Source organism: Hylobates moloch, unplaced genomic scaffold (assembly GCF_009828535.3).
Source record: "Hylobates moloch isolate HMO894 unplaced genomic scaffold, HMol_V3 SCAFFOLD_19, whole genome shotgun sequence".
In the NCBI taxonomy this organism is placed as follows: domain Eukaryota; kingdom Metazoa; phylum Chordata; class Mammalia; order Primates; family Hylobatidae; genus Hylobates; species Hylobates moloch.
The window spans coordinates 14,254,008-14,278,232 of NW_026652294.1; the positions used below are offsets into that span (position 1 = coordinate 14,254,008).

A 24,225-nucleotide genomic window follows, 5' to 3' on the forward strand; every position below is an offset into this window, starting at 1 on the left:
TATTAAGGTACTAAGTACAAGGCAGGTGTCAGCCACTGGTTTGAAAAAATTCAAACCAGTAAAAGATGAGGCACAAAGCTCCTCCAGCCAAACCCAGTAAATTTGTTTTGCTTCTGGCCTGAAGGCAGTGTGAAGGTGAAATAAGTTTCACACTTAAAACTAGCTGTCACCTTTATATGTTGACCACCTAAATTTGGTCATCTGCCTGGAAAGTGGAAATTCACAGGAACGTACTCTAATGTTTTAACTGGTCTTTATTTGGAACATTCTTAAGAGGAGGGATATCGTTCCAGATTGGGGTTGACTTGCTCATCATGAGTCTTGCCCTCGGGCCTTAGAGAACAATCATTTATTTGATCTATTTTGTCGGTAAGGCACCTTAAGGTTTCTTGCAGTGAGGCACCATTTTGTGCAGTTGGCCAAGGTTTTTTATGACCTTACAATGGGTCTTTAAGGGCGATCTATTGAGAAGGTCTTCTGGGTGGGATCAGGTTTTGCTGAAATCCACACTAAGCATTTTTCTGGTTTTAACATTTGATCCCAAATTACGGACAAGTTGCCAAAGAACATTCAAAATAGTTTTCTTCATGTGCTTGTTGAGGTGTAGACTATCTCTGAAGGGTCCTCAGATTGGCATTGGAAGACTCAACTTCTTTCCCTTAAGGACTGGAAGAAAATGGAGATGAAATGAGAATTTACCATCTGATGAAAGGACTGCTTTATAACTTGATGCATAATCTTGGTATCATCTCTTAATGGCCGGCTCACAGTATATGTTTGATTGTTAAAGCAAAGGGGGAGTCTTCATCTCTGGTTGACTGTGGACCTACTGATTCCCGACTTGGTTATGGGCACCTTTCCCCCCAGCTGTAAACTTAGCGATTGGCCTCAAATTGTCTATTGTACATCTCATACAATCAATCAGCAGTCCCTCTCAAGTCCCAGAACTTGTGTCCACATCTCTTTCCACCTACAGCCTTTTTCCTGAACGACTGCAACTGCCCCATAGCTAGTCACTGTACTTGGACTGCTTTTTACCCTACATAGCAGCTAGTGGATTGGGTTAATGACCCAGTACCTGCCCTTGGCAATCAGAATATAGTGCAAACCCCTTACCCTGGCCTATGAGGTGCTAGGTCAATCTTAACCCAACCCGTGGCCCAGGATGGCTTTGTGGCCCAACATGAATTTGTAAACTTTCTTAAAACATACGAAGTGTTTGTTTTTGCTCATAAGCTATCAGTGTATTTTATGTGTGGCCCAAGACAGTTCTTCCAATGTGGGCCAGGGAAGTCAAAAGGTTGGACACCCCTGCCCTATGTGAACTGGTCTTGGTTAACTGTTACCTCCAGGTTTATAGATTTTGACCCCACTAGCCTTTTTGTCCATCACACCAAGCTAGTTGTCACCTTGGGGCTTGTAATAAGTTCTGGAATGTTTTTCACTATTAGCCAAGTATTCTGTCAAATGTCATCTCACAGCTGTCTTGCATAGTACACATAACCTATTGGCCTGCATGTTTTTATGGCATAAATATTTGTCTTCTTGCATTAGAACACAAAGCACTGTGAATGGCAGAGACTTGACTGTTCACATCTGTATCTCCTGGAATACTTATTAAATGGATGAGTAACTCAGGCCAGTGTCAGCATCATTGCCGTCATCCCAGGACCTACCTTTGGTCACATACAAGTAGAAGAAGTCACAGTAGAAGATGGTTTGTACTACTCCAGACACCACTGCAATTTGGTCATAGAAATTCTCAGTCTGATACCGCCTGATCCAGTTAGCCAGGTAGAGTGCCCGGTACAGACCCAGAAAGAACAGGTAGTGAGTAGTTATGGTCTCAGCCTCTCCAGTCTTGCTGATCATGAAGAGCTGGGGCAGAATAGCCACCGATTCCAGGTAGATAGAGAAAGTCCAGAGGATCTGAGTCAAAGAGAAAGCGGCCAGAGACAGCAAGGCCAAGAAGAGGCCCATCTTAAAAGAACATAATTACTAAAACAATAGCTTGCTGGGGAAGGTACAGTAAGGAGGAAAAAAAGTTCTCAATAAAAATTATAATATTTTAATCAGTTTACCATGTCTAGGTAAATGTAAGGTTTTTTTCTAATTTTTGAAAGATTATACAGTACACTGCTTTTTTCACAGTGTGGCATGAGCATTTATATGGAAAACTACTTTTAATTTTTTTTTCAAAGATAGGGTCTTGCTGTTGTCACCCAGGCTAGAGTGCAGTGGCATGATCATAGCTTGCTGCAGCCTCAACCACCTGGGCTCAAGCGATCTTTCCATCTCACCTTCCCTAGTAGCTGGGACTACAGGCATGTGCCACCACACCCAGCCAAAAATAGCTTTTTTTTTTTTTTTTTTTTTTTTTTTTTATAGCTTTTTTTTTTTTTTTTTTTTTTTTTTTTGAGATGGAGTCTCGCTCTGTCTCCCAGGCTGGAGTGCAGTGGTGCGATCTTGATCTTGGCTCACTGCAAGCTCCACCTCCTGGGTTCACGCCATTCTCCTGTCTCAGCCTCCCGAGTAGCTGGGACTACAGGCGCCTGCCACCACGCTCGGCTAACTTTTTTTTTTATATATATTTTTCAGTAGAGACGGGGTTTCACCGTGTTAGCCAGGATGGTCTCGATCTCCCGACCTCGTGAGCCACCGCGCCTGGCCAAAAATAACTGTTAAATGATAGTTTCATAGCATAAAATCATAATTGAAGCCACAGTTTCTTAAAATCTAGTCATGTTGCCGGGCTCACACCTATAATCCCAGAACTTTGGGAGGGGGAGGTGGGTGGATCACTTGAGGTCAGGAGTTGGAGACCAGCCTGGCCAACGTGGCGAAACCTCATCTCAACTAAAAATACAAAATTAGCTGTGTGTGGTGGCTCGTGCCTGTAATCCCAGTTACTTGGGAAGCTGAGACAGGAGAATCACCTGAACCCAGGAGGCAGAGGTTGCAGTGAGCTGAGATCCTGCCACTGCACTCCTGCCTGGGCAACAGAGCACAAAAAAAAAAAAAAAAAAATTAAAGTCATGTCCATAAATACCACCATCAGAATCTCCCATGATGCTTGTTGCCTGCAGATTCATGGGCCACAGTCCAAACTTACTGAGTTGAAATTTCTGGGCCTGGACTGGGATACAGGGATACAGGGATCTGCTAATCATCTGTTGAACAGAAGATCTCAACAGCCAGAAGTAGGGCTGTGATACCTGCTTGGTTTATGGGCATCATGACTATTGAGATGTGCTCATTTCCAACTAAAGCATTGTAAATAGCTTGTCAATTTCTTCTCAACTTATAGCTGAAGGATACATGAGTAATGGTCACAATTGTAAGCAGAAGGCAAGCCCAGGGTCTGGAGGGAAGGATGCGGGGAGCATATTTCCCTTTGAGAATTGGTACTCAGTCCCTTCCCTTACCTCCAGCGGAGTGAAACTGTAGTTTTCAAGGAAGGAAAGGCCAATGACTGGGACCAGAAGAAACTCCAGGCGGAATGTGTCATTCTCACTGTCAAAAGTTTTACGGAATTTCCCATATATCATGTACACTGTAACATAGGCACAGAGGAGAAAAACCACCTAAAAAGGGAGAGAGACATGGGAATCTATGAAGTCATTTCTTAGCCTATTTACTAGGCTCCTAGCCTACCAAACCTAAGGGTCAGTGTTCTGCCATAATGTAACATGAAGAGGTTAAATGAGTTTGCAATTTCTCTTGGGTCCAGTTGCCTAGAATTTGAAGTCAATGACCCTTTCGTTAAATAACTCCATGCTTCTATACTGGGACTGACAGTGCTGCCATGAAGAGTCAAAGGTGCCCTTGTCGTCCCCTTCATTTGTGGAGCATTAGGTGAAACAGGATTGGTCTATTTCAGGGGATTTACCAGAGGCATTCCAGGGCTCTTGAAACAATTTTAAAACAATTTCCTGGATATGCATCAGTGACTTCTGAGCATTCTTCCACAAGGACTAGCATTTTTTTTTTTTAATGTTTCCCAGTCTGGCCTCAAATCCTGGGGTCGAGTGATCCTCCTGCTTCAGCCTCCCTAGAAGCTGGGACTACTTATGGCCTGCTAACCTCCCTTGAATTAACTGACCATTGCTCCTTCAGAAAAGCTCTCCTTCTAATCACAGTAGCTGTCCTCTAGTATATAATGATTTCATTTTGATATGGCCTCTAACCTTCCAGGCCAGCAGTTCTCAAATGAGTGTGCATCAAAACACATATGTTGGCTGGGCGTGGTGGCTCACGCCTATAATCCTAGCACCTTGGGAGGCCGACGTGGGCGGATCACCTGAGGTCAAGAGTTCGAGACTAACTGGCCTGGCTAACATGGTGAAACCCCGTTTCTACTAAAAATACAAAAACTAGCAAGGCATGGTGGCAGGGGCCTGTAATCCCAGCTACCCGGGAGGCTGAGGCAGGAGAATCGCTTGAACCTGGGAGGCAGAGGTTGCAGTGAGCCGAGATCACGCCATTGCACTCCAGCCTGGGGGAAAAGAGCGAGACTTCGTCTCTAAAAAAAAAAAAAAAAATCACAGATCTGTCTCTTCTCTTGCCCCAAGAGCTTTTGATTTTTTGATTACATAGGTCTGGATGGGCCTGAGAGTTTGTTTTTTTCTTTTTTTTTTTTTTTTTTGAGACAGAGTCTTGCTCTGTCACCCAGGCTGGAGTGCAGTGGTGCAATCTCAGCTCACTGCAACCTCCGCCTCCTGGATTCAAGCAATTCTCCTGCCTCAGCCTCCTGAGTAGCTGAGATTACAGGCATGCACTACCATGCCCGGCTAATTTTTGTATTTTTAGTTTCACCATATTGGTCAGGCTTGTCTCGAACTCCCCACCTCAGATGATCCGCCCGCCTCAGCCTCCCAAAGTGCTGGGATTACAGGCATGAGCCACCGCGCCCGGCCTTAAAGTTTGTATTTCTAACAAGTTTCCCAAGTGACACTGATGCTGCCGGAGCAGGACCACACTGGCGTAGAGCACTCCTATTTGTACTCCTATTTGGAGTTATTTCTTCGAAGCAGTCTTTTTTTCACTACAATGAGGCACACATTCTGTCGCCATAGTTCCATGTGAACATATTCATTTTAGCCCGTGATCACATGCTCTGTAAATGTCTATGTACAAGTCCATCTCCCCTCTAAGAGAGGACTCCATGGCAAGGTCCACCTCCTAATCCCCAGCTCCTAACTCAGTCCCTGGCACAAAACAAATGCTGGAATGAGTGAATGAGGTGGTCACTTTTTCATTTCATAAATGTAGAAACTAGCCTCTTTGAGCTTCCTAGACCTCATTCAGCTATGCCAAGGGCTGAGTCTGCTGTCTCTGCCAGGAATGCCCAACGCTGACTTGGGCTGAGAAATGAACTAGGCAGGTGATGTTTGATACATGTGTGAACTTAAGTAGACGGCGATTTCCAGTCCTCAGATTCACATTCACTAAATCTGAATGAGTTCAACACCTCACAAGTAACAGCAGCCTCCACTCTACCAACTAGTAACAACATGCCTGAAATCCCAAAGGGATGTCTCTGATATGGAAGAAAAGGACAACTCACTTTAGTTAAATATTTTCTAGGTGCTATGTGTTATCTCATGTGATCTTCTCAATAGCCCTGCAAGACAGAATTCCCCCATGGAACCCTTCTTCCTTAGAAATAAGACTCCTAGGCCGGGCATGGTGGCTCTCGCCTGTAATCCCAGCACTTTGGGAGGCCGAGGAGGGTGAATCATGAGGTCAGGAGTTCGAGACCAGCCTGGCCAACATAGTGAAACCCCGTCTCTACTAAAAATACAAAAATTAGCCAGGCATGGTGGTGCGCACCTGTAATCCCAGCTACTCAGGAGGCTGAGGCAGGAGAATCGCTTGAACTTGGGAGGGGAGGTTGCAATGAGCCAAGATCACACCACTGCACTCCAGCCTGGATGACAGAGCTAGATTCCGTCTAATAAATAAATAACTTGAACCCAGGATGCAGAGGCTGCAGTGAGCCAAGATCGCGCCACTGCACTCCAACCTGGGTGACAGAGTCTCTGTCTCAAAAGAAAAAAAGGGGGGGGCTGGGTGCGGTGGCTCACACCTGTAATCCCAACACTTTGGGAGGCCGAGGTGGGCAGATCACGAGGTCAGGAGTTTGAGACCAGCCTGGCCAACATAGGGAAACCCCATCTCTATTAAAAAATACAAAAAATTAGCTGGGCATGGTGGTGGGCGCCTGTGGTCCCAGCTACTCGGGAGGCTGAGGCAAGAGAATGGCATAAACCCAAGAGGTGGAGCTTGCAGTGAGCCGAGATTGTGCCACTGCACTCCAGCCTGGGTAACAGAGCGACACTCCGTCTCAAAAAAAAAAAAAAAAGACTCCTAGCTGAGCATGGTAATTCCAGAACTTTGGGAGGCTGACACAGGCAGATTGCTTGAGCCCAGGGGTTTGAGACCAGCCTGGGCAACATGGCGAAATCTTGTCTCTATTAAAAATACAAAAAACTTAGCCAGGCATGATGGTGCGTGCGTGTAGTCCCAGCTACTCAGGAGTCTGAGGTGGGAGGACCCCTTCAGCCCGGGAAGTTGAGGCTGCAGTGAGCCATGATCGCACCACTGCACAAGAAATAAGATTCCTATTAGATAATGGGTCCAACTAAAATCTACATTTTGGCTGGGCACAGTGGCTCACACCTGTAATCCCAGCACTTTGGGAGGTCGAGGTGGGCAGACCACTTGAGGTCAGGAGTGTGAGACCAGCCTGGCCAACATGGAGAAACCCTGTCTCTCCTAAAAATACAAAAATTAGCTGGGCGTGGTGGCAGGTGCCTGTAGTCCCAGCTACTTGGGAGGCTGAGGCACAAGGCAAGCTCCCGGCTTGAAACCAGGAGATGGAGGCTGCAGTGAGCTAAGATTGTGCCACTGCGCTCCAGCCTGGGCAACAGGCAACAGTGAGACTCCGTCTTAAAAAAAAAAGAAAAGAGGTGTGTCCTTTGATCTTTACATGGCTGGTTCCTTGTTGTCACTAAGCTGTCAGCTTACATGTCATCTCTTTGAAGAAGCCCTGACCACACTCCCTGAAGTAGCTCTCTAATCCTTCTCTGTCACCTAAACAATCTTTTTTCTTGAGACGGGATCTTGCTCTGTTGCCCAGACTGGAGTACAGTGGCATGATCGTGGCTCACTGCAGCCTTGATCTACCAAGATCAGGTGATTGTCCCACCTCAGCCTCCTGAGTAGCCGGGACCACAGATGAGCACCACTACGCCCAGCTAAATTTCTTAAATTTTTTGTAGAGGCGGAGTCTCACTGCATTGTCCAGGCTGGTCTCAGACTCCTGAGCTCAAGCGGTCCTGTTGCCTCGGCCTCCCAAAGTGCTGGGATTACAGGTGTGACCCTTTATTGAATGTTTAATATATGGCAGGGTTTTTTACATTTACATTTATTATCTCATTTAATGTTCCCAACCAAACCCTCTGAGCTAAGTAATGGTATTGTCTTTTTTTTTTTTTTTTTGAGACAGAGTCTCACTCTGTCACCCAGGGTGGAGTGCAGTGGCGCGATCTCGGCTCACTGCAACCTCCGCCTCCCAAGTTCAAGCAATTCTCCTGCCTCAGCCTCCCGAGTAGCTGGGACTACAGGCATGCGCCACCATGCCCGGCTAATTTTTTGTATTTTTAGTAGAGACAAGGTTTCACCTTGTTAGCCAGGATGGTCTCCATCTGCCCGACTCGGCCTCCCAAAGTGCTGGGATTACAGGCATGAGCCACAGCGCCCAGCCCTGTCCTCATTTTTGCACGAGGACACTGACATACAAAGAGGCCCAAGATGAGGTCATACAGCCACTAAGCAGCAAAGTCAGGATTCAAACCCAGGTCGGCCTGGCTCCACAGACTGAGTCTCCAAGCAGGCCACCTCACAGTTTGTGGGGGCTTTGCGGCCTCCCCCAACCATCATCACCCAGCCCCTCACCTTCATTACTGTGTTGTAGATGGAGATGAAGTTGGTGAACAGGTCCAGGTACCTGGTGGTGAAGACGAGAGCAAACAGGATCTGGCTCTTCCCAGAGATGCCTGTGGCCAAGGGTAGACGGGAGACAATGAGGACACAGACTCTCAAGCCTGCCCACCCTGAAGAAGTGCACAGCCTGGAACTGAGGAAGCCTCCAGAGTGGCCACTCCCACTCAAAGACCTCCTGTCCAGGGCACTGTCGCTCCCTAAGGGCCAGGAAACTCACCCTTCCCATCAGATCACTTGAGTCGTTGTTCCTCTCATTAAGCTCTAATCTGTCTCCCAGTCTCCAAATAAAGACACGAACACCGAGTTCCCAGTCCCCCTGCGTGTGCCTGCCTGGGCTCTTGCTCTGGGGAGGATGTCGGGGGTGGTGTGAGTCGGGCTTCGTGGGGGTTGTTGAGGCTTCTCTTCTCTTCACTCCACCCCCAGAGTTCCACTGACAGTCCCCAAAGCTCAGTCTTAGTAGGAACAACTCACTGACTTTACAAGGTGTTGATTCACCAGGGAGACCAGAGCAGGCAGAGGAAGCTTCAGGGCCAGGGGAGCATTCTATTTTATTTTTCAAACTGTAAGATTTAAAAAGTCTTTTTTCTTTTTTTTCTTTTTTGAGACGGAGTCTCACTCTGTCACCCAGGCTGGAGTGCAGTGGCGTGATCTCGGTTCACCACAACCTCTGCCTCCCTGGTTCAAGTGATTCTTCTGTCTCAGCCTCCCAAGTAGCTGGGATTACAGGCGTCCACCACCACGCCTGGCTAATTTTTGAATTTTTCATAGAGATGGAGTTTCGCCAGGTTGGTCATGGCTGGTCTCAAACTTCTGACTTCAAGTGATCTGCCCGCCTTGGCCTCCCAAAGTGCTAGCATTACAGGCATGACCCACCACGCCCAGCCAAAAAGCCTTTTTTCTAGTTACAAAAGTTATGCCTATATTTACTCTTTGCAAAACAAAAATCAAACAATATATAAAGATGCAAAGACAAAAATTTCCCAAACCCCTAGTGTTCATCCTTCCAGATCTTTGTGAACATGTACACACATGACACCTATGTGTACACATATGATGCACATGGATGCACTGAGTTGACAAAAAAGGGTTCATACTCTCCATGCTGTTTCTTTTTTATTTTTTTCTTTTTAGAGACAGGGTCTTACTCTGTCTCCCAGGCTGGGGTGCAGTGGTGTGCAATCATAGCTCATTGCAGCCTCAATCTCCTGGACTCATAATTCTCCTATCTCAGCCTCCCGAGTAGCTGGGAACTACAGACACAAACCATCAGACTGGCTAATTTTATTATTATTATTATTATTATTATTATTTTTGTAGAGACGGAGTTTCACTATGTTGCCCAGCCTAGTCTCAAACTCCTGGGCCCAAGTGATCCTCCTACCTCGTTCTCTCAGTGTTGGGATTACAGGCGTGAGCAACCGCGCCCAGTCTAACTGCTGTTTCTTGACCTACTTTGGTCTCTTTCTTTTTTTAACTTTTTATTTTGAAAGAATGTTAGATTTACAACAGAGTTGTAAAGACAGTACAGAGAATCCCACATATCCAGCTATATCTAATGTTAACATCGTATTTGGGCCGGGGGCGGTGGCTCATGCCTGTAATCCCAACACTTTGGGAGGCCGAGGTGGGCAGATCACCTGAGGTTGGGAGTTTGAGACCAAGCCTGACCAACTTGGAGAAACCCCATCTCCACTAAAAAATACAAAATTAGCTGGGCGTGGTGGTGCGTGCCTGTAACCCCAGCTACTTGGGAGGCTGAGGCAGGAGAATCGCTTGAACCCAGGAGGTGGAGGTTGCAGTGAGCCGAGATCGTGCCATTGCACACCAGCCTGGGCAACAAGAGCAAAACTCTGTCTCAAAACAAAAAACAAACAAACAAAAAACATCGTGTTTAATGACAGTACTTTATCAAAACAAAGAAATCAACATCAGTAGAGCACTGTTGACTGAACTCCAGGCTCTATTCTGATTTCACCAGTTTTCCCACTGCTGCCCTTTTTCCATTCCTGGATTCCATCCAGGAATCCATGCTGCATTTTGTTGTCATGCTCCTTAGTGTCCTTTGGCCACTTTTTATTTATTTATTTATTTTTTGAGACAGAGTCTCACTCTGTCACCCAGGCTGGAGTACGGTGGCGCGATCTCGGCTCACTGCAACATCTGCCTCCCAGGTTCAAGTCATTCTCCTGCCTCAGCCTCCCGAGTAGCTGGGATTACAGGCGCCTGCCACCATGCCTGGCTAATTTTTGTGTTTTTAGTAGAGATGAGTTTTCACCATGTTGGCCAGGTTGGTCTTGAACTCCTGACCTCAAGTGATCTGCCCACTTTGGCCTCCCAAAGTGCTGGGATTACAGGTGTGAGCCACTGTGCCCGGCCAGCAGTCTTGGTTATCAGATGGAAGAAACAGTATATATGTAGGGTTTAGTTTAACCCGTGGTTTCAGGCATCCACTAGCCTGTGGAACATATCCTCCGTGGATAAGGGGGATCTACTGTGCTGTCTGATTCAGGGTCTGGTTCCCCTGTACCCCTGAACTGTGCCTTCTCTAACCATTCCTCTGGTCCCAGACATTTGGGGTGGGAGAACATTTTTTTTTCTTTTTTTGTGAGACAGGGTCTCACTCTGTCACCCAGGCTGGAGTGCAGTGACACACTCACAGATCCTGCAGCCTCAACCTCCCCAGGCTTGGATGACCCTCCTACCTTAGCCTCTTGAGTAGCTGGGACTACAGGCACATGCTACCATGCACGGCTAATTTTTATATTTTTTCTAGAGACAAGATTTTGCCATGTTGCCCAGGCTGGTCTCAAATTCCTGGGCTCAGGTGATCCTCCTGCCTCGGCTTCCCAAAGTGCTGGGATTACATGGGTAAGCCACTGCACCCAGCCTGGGGGAACATTTTTAATGAGCAAGAAGGAACACCCCTGAAGTCCCTAACATTCTGGAGAATGTGCTGGCTTTAGGGCGACCCTGGGTATCACATTCCTCACCTGCCAAACAGCCCCTCAGGCAGAGTGGCAGGACTGAGCTGAGGAATACACAGCACTCAGTGAGAACCTGAGTCCCTCTGGGGGGTCTAGCATGCGCGCACGTGCACTTGCCGGGCTGAGGGCAACAGTAGGGCTGGCAGTGGGTAACGAACCCCACTGGAGGAGGCCACACTGACCCGAGTCCAGCTCTGGGATGGACTGATGTTCATCTCACTGAGCCCTCACACAGACTTTGACAGAGAAGCCCTCAGCCCCATGTAGGACTGCCTGGGAGGCAGCCCTGGTGGGGGATGCTTGGTCACCCGCTTGGGCCTTCCCCTACCCCTCTTTTCTCTTCATCCTCAGCCTGCCAGTCCCCTGGGTTTTACTCACATTTTCCTTAGTGCTTTGGGAACCCTGGTGATCTTTTGTTTTGTTTTGCTTGTTTGTTTGTTTGAGACAGAGTTTCGCTCTTGTTGCCCAGGCTGGAGTGCAATGGTGCAATCTCAACTCACTGCAACCTCCGCCTCCCAGGTTCAAGCGATTCTCCTGCCTCAGCCTCACGAGTAGCTGGGATTACAGGCACCCGCCACCATACCCAGATAATTTTTTGTATTTTTAGTGGAGACGGGGTTTCGCCACGTGCCAGGCTGGTCTTGAACTCCTGACCTCAGGTGATCTACCTGCCTTGGCCTCCCAAAGTGCTGGGATTACAGGTGTGAGCCACCGTGCCCAGCCCCCCGGTGATCTTGAGCACAATAGTTTTCACACTTTTGAAAACAATCATTTCCACCAGGAAGCTAGCTGCACATGGACACCGGGACACAGAGGTGCAGGAAGCTGCACCAGGACACAGAGGACAATGTGAGCCTGGACTGGCCAGAATCCCTCCAGGGTCCACTGAGCACAGGTGGACCCCATTGCCAGGGGCAGCCCTCACTCCCATTTGACAAATGGGAAAACAGAGGCCCAGGGTCACACAGCGAGTCAAGGGGAGGAGCAAGAGTGAAGCCCAAGTCTCTGGCCTTTGGGGCTGGGTCTGTTGAGGTCACACCAGGCCCTGCCTCCATCCAGGCACCTCACCTCTAACTTCTCTCTGCGCACACACAGGCCCATCCCTGCCACCCAGCTGCCCTTTTTCTGTTCCCATAGTACTCACTATGGCCTCTAACAAACCGTGTCATTTGCTCAGTTTCCTAGGACTATTGTTTACTGATGGCTTCCTACCACTAGAAAGTCAGGTCCACCACTTGGCCAGGCATGGTGGCTCACACCTGTAACTTGAGCCCAGCAGTTTGAGACCAGCCTGGCCAATATGGCGAAACCCCGTCTGTACTAAAAATACAAAAATTAGCTGAGTGTGATGGCGGGCGTCTGTAATCCCAGCTACTCGGGAGGCTGAGGCAGGAGAATAGCTTGAACCCGGGAGGCAGAGGTTGCAGTGAGCCGAGATTGCACCACTGCACTCCAGCCTAGGGGATAGAACAAAACTCTCTCTCAAAAAAAAAAAAAAAAAACAAAAAAAACGGTGGGTGCAGTGGCCCATGCCTATAATCCCAGCACTTTGGGAGGCCGAGGTGGGCGAATCACCTGAGGTCAGGAGTTCAAGACCAGCCTGGCCAACATGGCGAAACCCCATCTCTACTAAAAATACAAAAATTTGCCCGGCGTGGTGGTGCGTGCCTGTAATCCCAGCTACTCAGGAGGCTGAGGCAGGAGAATCACTTGAACCTGGGAGGCAGAGGTTGCAGTGAGCCAAGATGGCACCACAGTACTTCAGCTTCAGGGACAAAGCGAAACTCTGTTAAAAAATAAAAACAAAAAATAAATAAAAGAAAGTCAGCTCCACCAGGGCTGGGCCTCTGCTGTCCAGGCTGTATTCCAGATGCCCAGCAGTGTCTGGCAGACAGCGGCCAGGTACCAGTGTCCCCTCTTGGTCATCGTTGCTCACTCCGTTCAGGGCCCTCTGCAAAAATGCAGGGAGAGGTCAGAGCTGATTCTCCCCTCACCAGGGCCTGCTGCTCCAGGTCCCCCACTCAGCATTCCTGGCCACCTCCCCTGAGGAAGAACCTGAAGAGACACTGTCTCTGTACCTGTCTCTCCAGAGACCCCAAACCCAAATGGCCTCCAGGCCTAGAACCACTCCCTCCACACGTACTGTTGCTCATGTCTGCACCAACCCCCACCCTGCCAGGCCTCCCCCTGCTCTCTGTGCCTTCTCTCTCAAAGCTTCCAAAGCAACCTGTTCAGGCCCCCTTCCAGGCCCCTTCCCGGCTCCCAAACCATGAAGGGCTCCCCAGACCCAACTCCCTGGCCTGACAGAAAAGGCCCTTTCACATCTGGACCAGCCTCCCTCCTGGACTCATCTCCCTCCAGACCACCCCAAATCTGGCTGCCCACCCTTCCCGGGGGATGCCCGGTGCTTGGTGACCTCCATGCCTCTGCATCCCCAGAGCCCTCCACAGCACACATTTCCTGGATTGACACCTGCTCATCCTCCGGGACTAGCACCGAGCTGCTCCTTCCACAGGGCCTTCGGGGCCCCCTCTCAGCCTCCTCAGCCCCACGAGGAGCCTGAGCTCATTCCTGCCTCTGCACACCCAGTGCCAGGCACAGGGAGGGCACCACGAGGACGCTGGTGGACAAAGATGGCTGGAGGAGGCTCTGGCAGCCTTTTGTGGCTCTGGATCTGTTTGGCCACCACGAGTCCAGCCTCAAAGCTTCTTCAAACCCCCAGCAGGGCAGCCAGAATGCAAACAGGGGACCCCTCCAGCCCTCCCCGGCTTCCGTTTAGGGGCAGCTCCACACCCACCTAAGCCTGGCTGGTGCCCTCCTGCCACATCACAGCCACCGGTGCCACACATGCAGGCAGGGGAGGGACGAGGGCTCACTTTAGGGGGTGGGATGGGGTCTGGGAAGGGGCAGGGAAGAGAAGACGTTGAGAATCGTGGGCCATTCCTGAGTGCATACCTGCTTCTCCCCCCAGTTGATGGCAGAAGGAACAATGGGTGTAACTGGTGGGAGGGAGGGGTTGTCACCTCCCTTATACTCCTCCTCTTCCAACCAGCAGTGACACTGCCAACCTGAGGGGGCGTCTGTGCAGGAACAAACCCACCCTCCTCCCATCATCTCGAGGGGTCCTCCTCCTTTGATTTTATACTTTACATTGTTTTTGGAAGTGGAGCTCTGCAAAGTTGCAAGGACCCCCACGCCGGAGTCCCCACCCTGAGCAGACACCTGGAGCGCCCTGCCCTGCACGCAGGGGCATGAGGCTGGCCAGAGAGGGGGTCCCGCACCTCCCTGCCCAGCGCCCCTCACCCGTGCAGCACTTGGACCTCCAGATCTTCCCCAGCAGCAAGATCATGGCCAGGAGGTGGCTCAGGTCGCCGAGGATTCGGAACACGTTCATGGTCCGGCTAGTCAGTCGTGCGCCTGCGCCCAGCAAACTTCTAGGAAACTTTCTGGCGGGCAGGGCGGCTGCCACGTCCCCGGCCCCGGTCTCTAGGTGCCCCAGAGCCCTGCCTGCGCCTCACAGCTCCGCGCTCGCACCCGCGCGCCGCCGCCCACACACTCTTGGCCCGGCGGTGACGTGGCCAGGGCGGCCGCCGGCGCAGGGTGGGGAGCCAGGAAGCGGCGCGGCCCGGAGATCCCGCCTCCCGCCCATCCCAGCGCCCGGCTCCCGGACTGGGCGGCCCAGCGACGCGGGGGGCTTCTGGCCTGCGCCCGGCTGCCGTGTGCGCCGGGTGCCCGCCACGACCCATGCCGCCCATGCCCCAAGTGCCCTCTGCCTTCCCTCCGCAGAAACTGGAGGCCTGCCACCAAGCCCCAATCTCTGCCTCAGTTTCCTCATCTGTACACAGGCCCCATAACACTGGTGCCAGCGCTTGGCAGGAGCCAGCACGTGGAAGTACCCTGTGGGGCGATTGCTGCTATTGTCTTCATCTTCCCGGAGCTGGAGCTCCCTCCCTGGGAGCGTGGGGTGGGGCGGGGCGAGCCGGAAGCGGAGTCCCCGGGACCTCCGTCTGTTAATTTGGATTTGCTGCAGGTGGACAATGGTAATGGCGCACCACTCAGCAGCGGAATCAGACTGACCTGGGCTGCAGCCTGGGTCGGTGGGCCTTCCTATCTCTTGGTCTCAATTTTCTCACCTGTAAAATGGGGTTGTTGTGAGTAGGAAGGAGGTCAAGCTGGTCAGGGAGATCCAGGGCCCTCGTTCGTGCCTCCCTCTTCTTGGTGTTACCAGCATATTAAACGGACACACAGGCCAGGAGAGACCCAGGAGGGCTGGAGAGACCCAGGAGGGCTGAGCAGCAGGAAGGGTGGGGAGTGAAGGGTCCCTGGTGGGAGGGAGTCCTCCCAGAGCTGTGTGGTCTGAGCAGGTCCACCACCCTCTCTGGACATAAGTCTCTGCGTCTGAAAGAGTGGAGCATGTGAGCTGAGGGCCTTGGCCTCCCCTCCTTGACCTGAACAAGCCCTCCTCCCACTCAGCGCCCTCATCTCTCTCTAAATAATGGACCTCCTCCCACTCCCACCTCCTGCCACAGATAACCAGAGAGGCTTTTCCACGACAAATGTATTTAAATAGAGATGGGGGTCTCACTATGTTTGCCCAGGCTAGTCTTGAACTCTTGTGCTCAAGCCATCTGCCTGCCTCAGCCTTCCAAAGTGCTGGGATTACAGGCATAAGCCACTATGGCCAGCCCCTTTTCTGTGATAAAAATCTGTCACATCAGTGGTCAAGACCCCTCTATGGCCCCCTATGCCCCCTACTTTGTCTTTTTTTTTTTTTTTCTTTTTTTGAGACAGAGTCTCGCTCTGTGGCCCAGGCTGAGGTGCAGTGGCACAATCTCGGCTCACTGCAATCTCTGCCTCCCGGGTTCAGGTGATTCTCATGCCTCAGCCTCCCGAGTAGCTGGGATTACAGGCACCTGCCACCACGCCAGGCTAATTTTTGTATTTTTAGTAGAGATGGGGTTTCACCATGTTGGCCAGGCTGGTCTCGAACTTATGACCTCAGATGATTCGCCTGCCTCGGCCTCCCAAAGTGCGGGGATTACAGGCGTGAACCACTGAGCTCAGCCAAGGCAGTCCTTTGAGACCCCAAACGCAGTCCAAAGACCAGCAGCATTGCTACCGCTTGGGAATACAGAATCTCAGCCCCTCCCCAGGCATTCCGGGGTGAATCAGACTCTGATGTGCACACGAATCTCCTGGGGATCGTGTTTAACTGTAAAGTTCCAAAGGCACTCATCTAAACAACACTGTGAGGAAGCACTGGCCTCATTCTCATTTTACACATGGGGAAAGCAAGGCAGGGAGGGTAAATAACTTGCTTGAGGTCACACAGACACTAAGTAGTCCTGTAGCCCAGATTCCAACACACGGTCTGCCATGAAATCATTCCCTTACACTGTGGGTTGCCATGGCAGGTGATGAGCACCTCGTCACGAGAGGTGGGTGAGCAGCGGGTGGACGCTCGTTTGTCAGAGACTCAGCAGCAGGCCCTCCTGCCCTGGCAGGGAGGTGGTGATCATAATAGCCATCAAGTACTGAGCATCTGGGTGCCAGGCATGGGTCAGGCCTGTTACTCAGGTTCTTTCCATCGCCTCGCTTTGCAGGGGATGAACCTCGAGGTCCAGGGAGGTGAGGTGCCTGGACCAGGTCCCTCTGGGAGGAGGAGCCAGGCGCTCATCCCTGAGCCGCAGCAGGTTCCGAATGGCCCTTCTGTTCCCTGCTCCCCTCCAACCCTGCCCAGATGCCTCCCCCTCAGCCGGTGCCCAGAGAAGGCGGAGGCTATTTAAATCCCTCAGGTGTGGCTGCGGTTCTCTCTGCCCAACCAGCTGGCATTTCCTTCTCAGCGCCCACCTCCTCCCCAAGCCAGAGAAAAGCACGTGCAAGTGCCATTTGGCGAAAACATCTGTCCTCCTGGGAAGCAGCCCCCACTAGTGTGTGTTAGGGGGGAGGTGGGGCTGGAATGAGGCTGGATCCTCCCCTTCCCTTTATTTCCTCAAGACCACAGGGAAACTGGCCAAGGCCAGGGACAGTCGGAGGAGGGACTGTGGTGCTGGAGGGGAAGGAACCCAAGCTGGATGGCTCCAGGGGCTAGACCTTGTCCCAGGCCTGCCACTGTGGCCTTGAGCCTGCCACGTCCCTTCTCTGGGCCTCAGCTTTCTCATCTGCTAAATGGGAAAAATGAAGATAGATGTAGGCCAGTCACGGTGGCTCACACCTGTAATCCCAGCACGTTCGGAGGCAGAGGCAGGGGGATCACTTGAGGCCAGGAGTACAAGACCAGTCAAGGCAACACAGCAAGACTCGTCTCTACAAAAAATTAAAAAAACAGAAAATAAAAAAAAAGATTAGCCGGGCATGGTGACAGAAACCTGTGGCTCCAGCTACTTGAGACACTGAAGCAGGAGGATCTCTTGAGCCCAGGAGTTGAACGCTGCAATGAGCTATGATCACATCACTGTATTCCAAACTAAGTGACAGAGTGAGACCTTGTCTCAAAAAGAAAAAAATAAAAAGAGCCAGGCGCAGTGGCTCATACCTGTAACCTCAGCACTTTGGGAGGCCAGGCGGGCAAATCTCTTGAGCCCAGGAGTTTGAGACAAACCTGGGAGACCTGGTGAAACTCTATTGCTACAAAAAATATATATATATATATAAATTATGGCCAGGCACAGTGGCTCACGCCTGTAATCTCAGCACTTTGGGAGGCTGAGGTGGGTGGATCACCTGAGGTCAGGAGTTCGAGACCAGCCTGACCAGCATGGTGAAACCCCGTCTCTACTAAAAATACAAAGATTAGCTGGACTTAGTGGCGTGTGCCTGTAATCCAAGCTACTTGGGAGGCTGAGGCAGGAGAATCGCTTGGACCCAGGAGGCAGAGGCTGCAGTGAGCGAACACCAGGCCACTGTACTCTAGCCTGGGTGACAGTGTGAGACTCCGTCTCAAAAAAAAAAAAAAAAAAAAACCAAAACACACACACACACACAAATTAGCCAGGCGTGGTAGCACGTGCCTATAGTTCCAGCTTCTTGAGAGGCTGAGGTGGGAGGATCACCTGAGCCTGGGAGGTCAAGGTTGCAGTGAACTGAGATTGCGCCACTCTACTCGAACCTGGGCGTGGGTGACAGTGAGACCCTGTCTCAAAAAGAAATGAAGTATTGCAGATGCTTAGTCATTGCTCTTTGCATCCAGTTTTCCTAATGTCCCTACGAAATGGATACTATGTCCTTATTTTACAGATGAGGAAATCGAGGCTCAAATTTGTCTCTTGCTCCCCAAAGTCACATGGCTCTCCTCTCCCCAAAGTCCTAAGGCTCTGTCCTCAGTAATTAGCCCCACCTCTTTTGTGCCCACTAGGCTCCCAGGTGGAGACTTTCAAAGCTCCCCATGGAGAAAAGGGGAAACCCTTTACTCACGGAAAACATTTGGCTCTAGCCCCTGGCAGCACTCTGGCCACCTGCACGGTCATTCACGATCTGTCCCTGCTGCTGGGTGGATCCCGGCAAGTCCCTCACGTCTCTGAGCCTCAATTTCCCGACACTCAAAAATGTGCCTGCTGCAGGGGAAAGCAAAGAGGGAAATTTTCCTTTAGCTCAAAGGGCAAAGACTGTTTTCTTCTCACTAACAAAGCAAATTCTACGTTCAAAGTCAGATTTATGGAAGAGAGAATGGGGGACTTGCTCAATTATTTTTTAAAAATAGGTATATATAATCTCTCTCGCTCGCTCTCTTTTTCTGGTCCTAGCGCTTTCTTATATTTCACCACTGTTTGGAATATCCTGCAAACTGCCTCCAATTCTGTATGGAAGGAAAGAGGTGAAAGTGAAAATCACTCCACTTAATTGGCTGTCTCTCACCGGGCAGGGGCCTGGAAGGAAAGCTATGTCCCAGGCTTCCGGGGCTCCCTAGAGCTTCCTCTAGGCCGCCAAGTCTTCCTCTGGCCTAGGCGAGTGGACGCTCTCCCGTGGAAGGAATGACCTCTTCCCAGGCAGCCCCTGAGGTCCCGCCCGCCCGGAGGCGCGGACGAGTCCATTCCTAACCGACCGCGGGGTGGGCCCAGCCTTCCTCTCCCTGCGGTTCCACCCCAGGTGTTCGGGAAGCTCTTTCTCCAGCTCAATATCTTTTGAGTGACAGGAGGCAGGGGCAGCGCGGGCCGCATTTTACTGAGACACCAAGGTTATAAACACCAAAACCTCTCTTCCCGTTTTAGTTACAAGCATATTTACTGAAGACTAGCTGGGCACCAGGCGCCTTGCGGGTTGAACTTAGGTGCAGCCTCCAGGAGCCTTTCTGGTGCTGTGGGAGGTGGGTGCCTGTGCACGGACTGGACCGCACAGAGGAAAAACGGCAATCACTGTCAGTTGGAGGGAGTCCCTGGGAGGATTGCTCTTAAGGAAGGCTTTAGGGGAAATGATGCTCTAGTGGGCTTTGGAGGGTGAGTAGGAGCTGGCCTCGGAGACAAAACCTTGGGGAAGAGAAGAGAGTCCCCAGTGGAAGTTACTAATTGCACAAAGGCGCGGAGCTAAGACGTGGCCTGCCCCCGCCCCCCTGCCCGGCCTGCCCAGTGCCTCTTACTTTTACCATTCTTTATTTTTTTATTTTTATTATTATTTTCAGACGGAGTCTCACTCTGTCACCTAGGCTGGAGTGCAGTGGTGCGATCTCAGTTCACTGCAACCTCCACCTTCCGGGTTCAAGAGATTCTCCTGCCTCAGCCTCCGGAGTAGCTGGGATTACAGGCGCCTGCCACCACGCCCGGCTAATTTTTGGATTTTTAGTAGAGACAGGGTTTCGCCATGTTGGTGAGGCGGGTCTCTTAACTCCTCACATCAGGTGATCCGCCCGCCTCGGCCTCCCAAAGTGCTGGGATTACAGGCGTGAGCCACCGCGCCCGGCCTGTAGAGGCCAAGGAAGGGAAGAAGGAAAAGATGAGCGTCAAGGTTAGACAGATGAGTTAGGCCCTCAAACTCCACCACCTAAGAGCTATCTGAATTTAGACTAGCTAATCTCTCCAAGTTATAGTGTTCACATCGTTAACCTGGGTATAAACCAAGTACTGACCTCATACAATAGTTATCCGGGTTAAAGTTAGCTAAATATCTAAAGCGATTTGCAAGATATAAACCACGTAATGCACGTCACCTCAGCTCCTTGCTTCCCTTCACAGGCAACTGAGGCCCAAAGAGGGTCTGCCAGAGCAGAGAGGGGCAAAAACAGACAACTCCAGGGTTTCAGATGGTGACCTCTCCCTCACCGGTTTATTCCTGAAAACGTGAGACTTCTAGGGCCTGGAAGTCTTCTGTGTCTTGATCACAGTGGTGGTAACACGAGTTTTATGAGTATGTCTGAAAAATTAATCGAGCTGTACCTTTTTTTTTTCTTCTTAAGAAATAGGGTCTCGCTTTTTTGCTCAGGCTGGAGTAGGAGTGCAGTGACAGGAATGACAGCTCACTGCAGCCTCGAACTCCTGGGCTCAAGCCATCCTCCCGGCACGGCCTCCCGAGTAGCTGGGACTACAGGTGCACGCCATTACACTGTTATTTTTTCTAAAAGACAGAGTCTCGCTATGTTGCCCAGGCTGGTCTCGAACTCCTGGGCTCAAGGGAGCCTCCCGCCTCGGCCTCCCAAAGTGCTGGATTATAGGCGCGCGCCGCCGCGCCCCGCAGAGCTGTACTTTTAAGATGTTCGCTGTACTATTTGTAAGTTACACCTCAATTAAAAAGAAAAGCATAATAACCCGGGCCGCGACGCCCCCACCCCTCGCAGCTGGAGACAGGTGTCTCTCGGTGACCGAAACGCGGCTCTCAGCGCGCGGAGTCGTGCGCCGCGCCGAGGCCCTGGCGAGGTTCCTACGGCAACCGCAAGCCGCTCGCAGCGTCTCCAGAGTGACGAGGCGCGAACGAAGACCCGGAGCCCGGATTCAGGAGTCACACAGCGAGGCTGGAGAGAGACCGCGGCTGGCCAAACGAGGAGGGGAGCGGCTGGGCCACCGGTGCTTCGTCCTTGCGCTGGCATTCCGAGGACTTCCGGCAAACACCACTCCCCAGCCCTGACGGTGGCCACAAGCCGCTGCTTGAAAACACCCCTGGGGATTCATTCTCAGCTTTCCAGGTGGGAAGATGGAGGGCCTGGCTGCCCCCCAGTAACTCGGGGCTCATCAGGGGCAGAGCTAGGCCCTGCACCCGGTGGCCTCCTTCCAAGCTCGTGCAGTGCAGCCAAGTGCAAGGCACTGGGGCTGGGTGCTGGCACCCCCTTGGGTTCTGGGTCCAGCTCTGCTAGTAACTTACTGTGTGGTCGTGGAGTTCTCCCTCCTCTCTGAGACTCAGACATGGGGACACCTCCACCAGTATCTCAGAGTGGCTGTTACCAAGTGTGTGAAATAATGGAGTGTAAAAGCGGCTCACCAACTGGAAAGTGCCTTGCGCATGCCACAGACCATCACAGTTGCCACCCAATTGCCATCTTGTCCTCTTTATCGCCCCAGCCCCTGGGGCTCAGAAATCTCTGTGCCCAGAAGTTTCAAGTCTGCAGGTGAGAGTCTACTCCACTTTCCCTTTGAGAAGTGGGTCCAGGGCAGCTCTCCTGAGCACCAGTCATCATCTGGTCCCCAGACTTAAAGGGGTTCACAGAGACACAACCCTGCATCCACCTGCCTGCCACCTCCTCCTTACCCTCTGCCCTGTGGTTGGATTGTAGAAGTTCCCCACTAAGTGAGGATTTCTGGAAACCCTAAGACACAGCACCCCAGACAGAGCCTACTGGGTAACACCACTGATTGCCCTTTAGATGCCACAGGCTGGGCATGTGTTTGGACAGTTGTGTGTATCTGTGAATATGTGTGTCCATGTGCTGTGAGGGTATATGTACATTGGTGTGTGTGTGTCCGTGTGCCTGGCATGCATATATTGGTGTACGTGTGTATTTGGGATGGGTGTGTGAATATGTGGATATAAAAGCATGTCTTTGCGGCTCCATGGTGTGTGTGTGCAGGTGGATGTTGTGTAGTTGTGGCATATGTTTACCCGTGCATCTAATGCATCTTTGCTGATGTGTGTGTACCCCTCGGTGGGCATGCGTGGGACTGTATTCGTGGTGTGTACAGTGGATGTGGAGAACTGTGATAACCTGTAATTGTGTATGTGTGGGAGTGTGCTGGGGGGTCTTGGATGTGGGGGTTCTGCTCCCCCGTCTCCTATCACCTGAGTGACCTTCTTCCCTAGCTGAGGACTGTGACTGAGATCACAGGCATGCATGGGACAGCTCCTGCCCTTCCACAGACCTGTGGCTGCCCAGGTCTTGGGCCAGGGTGGGCACCAGGGGCCAGGGTGGGTGGGTGAGCCTAGGGCGAACACTCATGTGCCACCCCCTCCCTGCCTGGTCTCCTCCCCTCCCCACAGCAGGAGCAGCAGCGGGAAAGGTTGGCGGAGGGGGGCTATTTTGGGAGCGTCTCCTTAGCAACAGCTGCCACGGCCGTCTGTGGCGGTTTTTCTATAGGTGCTAAAATATTCCACCCTGGTGACTACTGAGTGCTGGGGGGTGGGCCAGGGTGGAGGTGGAGGGCAGGAGAGACCCCTACAGTCCTCTGTCCCCAGGGCACAGCCTGCTGGGATGGGTTCTGGGCCTCTGGCCCCCCAGTGTCCCTTTAATCACCTCTGGACCTCACCCCCTGGGAGCTCCTGGGACTTTAGAGCTCCGAGTCAGGCCAGCTGTGTCCTGATCTGATTTCTAATCTAAGTATCTGGGCTACCTCAGTTTGCCTCATCTGCAGAATGGGTTGACTGGACTTTTTTTTTTTTTTTTTTTGAGATGGAGTCTTGCTCTGTAGCCCAGGCTGGAGTGCAGTGGTGCGATCTCAGCTCACTGCAACCTCCGCCTTCCGGGTTCAAGTGATTCTCCTGCCTCAGCCTCCCGAGTAGCTGGGAATACAGGTGCGAACCACAATGCGTGGCTAATTTTTGTATTTTTAGTAGAGTCGGGGTTTCACCATGTTAGCCAGGCTGGCCTCGAACACCTGACCTCAAGTGATCTGCCCGCCTCAGCCTCCCAAAGTGCTGGGATTATAGGCGTGAGCCACCGCGCCCGGCCCTGGCTGAACTTTAAGACACTCTCTAGGACAAAAACCTCTGGACTCTGTGACTCTAGCATTTTGAAGTAGCCTTTTCCCTCTCCTCCCCAGCTGTCCACCTGCCTGGCCCAAGTTGCCCTCCCTTCCACTCCTCTCAGCCATCTACACAGGCTCTCAGGGCCCCTGTAGGACCCAGGAGGTGTGAACAGGACCCCAGAGTAAATCGGTTAGTGAGTCCTCTGCTAGCCTGGAATGACCTTTCCCCAGAAAGTGGAAGTTGAGCCTGGTTCAAATCCTGGCCCAGACAGTTGCTTACTGCCTGACCCCAGACGAGCCACTTCCCCTCTCTATATGTCAGGTCAGAGTCTTCACCTGTGAGGTAAAGACAGGCATAGCCCGTACCCCACGGAGATCTTGTGAGGATCAAAGGAGAGAATGGAGAATGGAGACGGCCAGGACGTTTTACCAAAGTGTATGGTGGACAGAGGTTTTACCAGCATTCTCCTCCAAACTTCAGAGTGAACCTCCTTCCTCCAGACCATTGTTCCTGGCCACCCCGGCCCTGCCACTCATGGCATTACTGCCTGTGCCTCAGTTTCCCCATTGGTAACAGGTGCCTGGAGAATTCTTGCAAGAATCAAAGGAGACAATCCCTGTGAAGGTCTGGATAGTGCTGAGCTAAGGGTACGAGCTCAGGGGAAGCGGGTTGTCCTCATTCCATCTGGGGGGGGCGCATCTGTGGTGGATCATGACAAAGCCCACTTACCCTTGGGAGACCTAGTCCACACTGTCCCACTACAGACGAGGCCTCTGAGGTCCAGAGAGGACATGCATCTTGTCCAGGGTCACACAGGTTCTGACACCCAAGCCTTTCCTCAACTCCCTCACACTGCCCCCAGGCCTCTGCACACCCATTTCCATCTCCGCCCCCACCTCACACAGGGCTAGAAGCTACTCACACATAAGGTGAACAACGTGAAATCTTCCTTTAGTCTTTGATTATCCTCAAAACAGCTGCTCGACCACGTGCGGTGGTTCACACCTGTAATCCTAGCATTTTGGGAGGCCAAGGCAGGTGGATCGCTTGAGCTCAAGAGTTTGAGACCAGCCTGGACAACATGACAAAACCCCGTCTCTACAAAAAATACAAAAATTAGCCTGGCATGGTGGCA

The 24,225-nt window shown here is 51.6% G+C and overlaps 1 protein-coding gene and 1 long non-coding RNA gene across 3 annotated transcripts; both read right to left on the reverse strand.

Moving 5' to 3' along the window:
- Positions 1-236: 236 nt before the first annotated feature.
- Positions 237-14,523, reverse strand: KDELR3 (KDEL endoplasmic reticulum protein retention receptor 3). 2 transcript variants are annotated; one of them, XM_032139920.2, is made up of 5 exons: positions 14,295-14,523; positions 7,960-8,060; positions 3,426-3,584; positions 1,677-1,929; positions 237-666 (listed from the first exon to the last, which is right to left on the reverse strand). In XM_032139920.2, exons 1-5 carry the CDS (start codon positions 14,383-14,385, stop codon positions 626-628), a joined length of 645 nt encoding a protein of 214 aa, XP_031995811.1. In that variant the 5' UTR covers positions 14,386-14,523; the 3' UTR covers positions 237-625. The 2 variants fall into 2 exon arrangements, with proteins under 2 accessions (XP_031995811.1, XP_031995810.1); XM_032139919.2 differs by lacking the exon at positions 237-666 and having other exon boundaries at positions 1,618-1,929.
- A 559-nt stretch (positions 14,524-15,082) lies between these two features.
- Positions 15,083-18,975, reverse strand: LOC131381924 (uncharacterized). Its single transcript, XR_009210999.1, has 3 exons — positions 18,846-18,975; positions 18,405-18,544; positions 15,083-15,124 (listed from the first exon to the last, which is right to left on the reverse strand). It is a non-coding gene; the product is annotated as an uncharacterized LOC131381924 (long non-coding RNA).
- Positions 18,976-24,225: the final 5,250 nt, after the last annotated feature.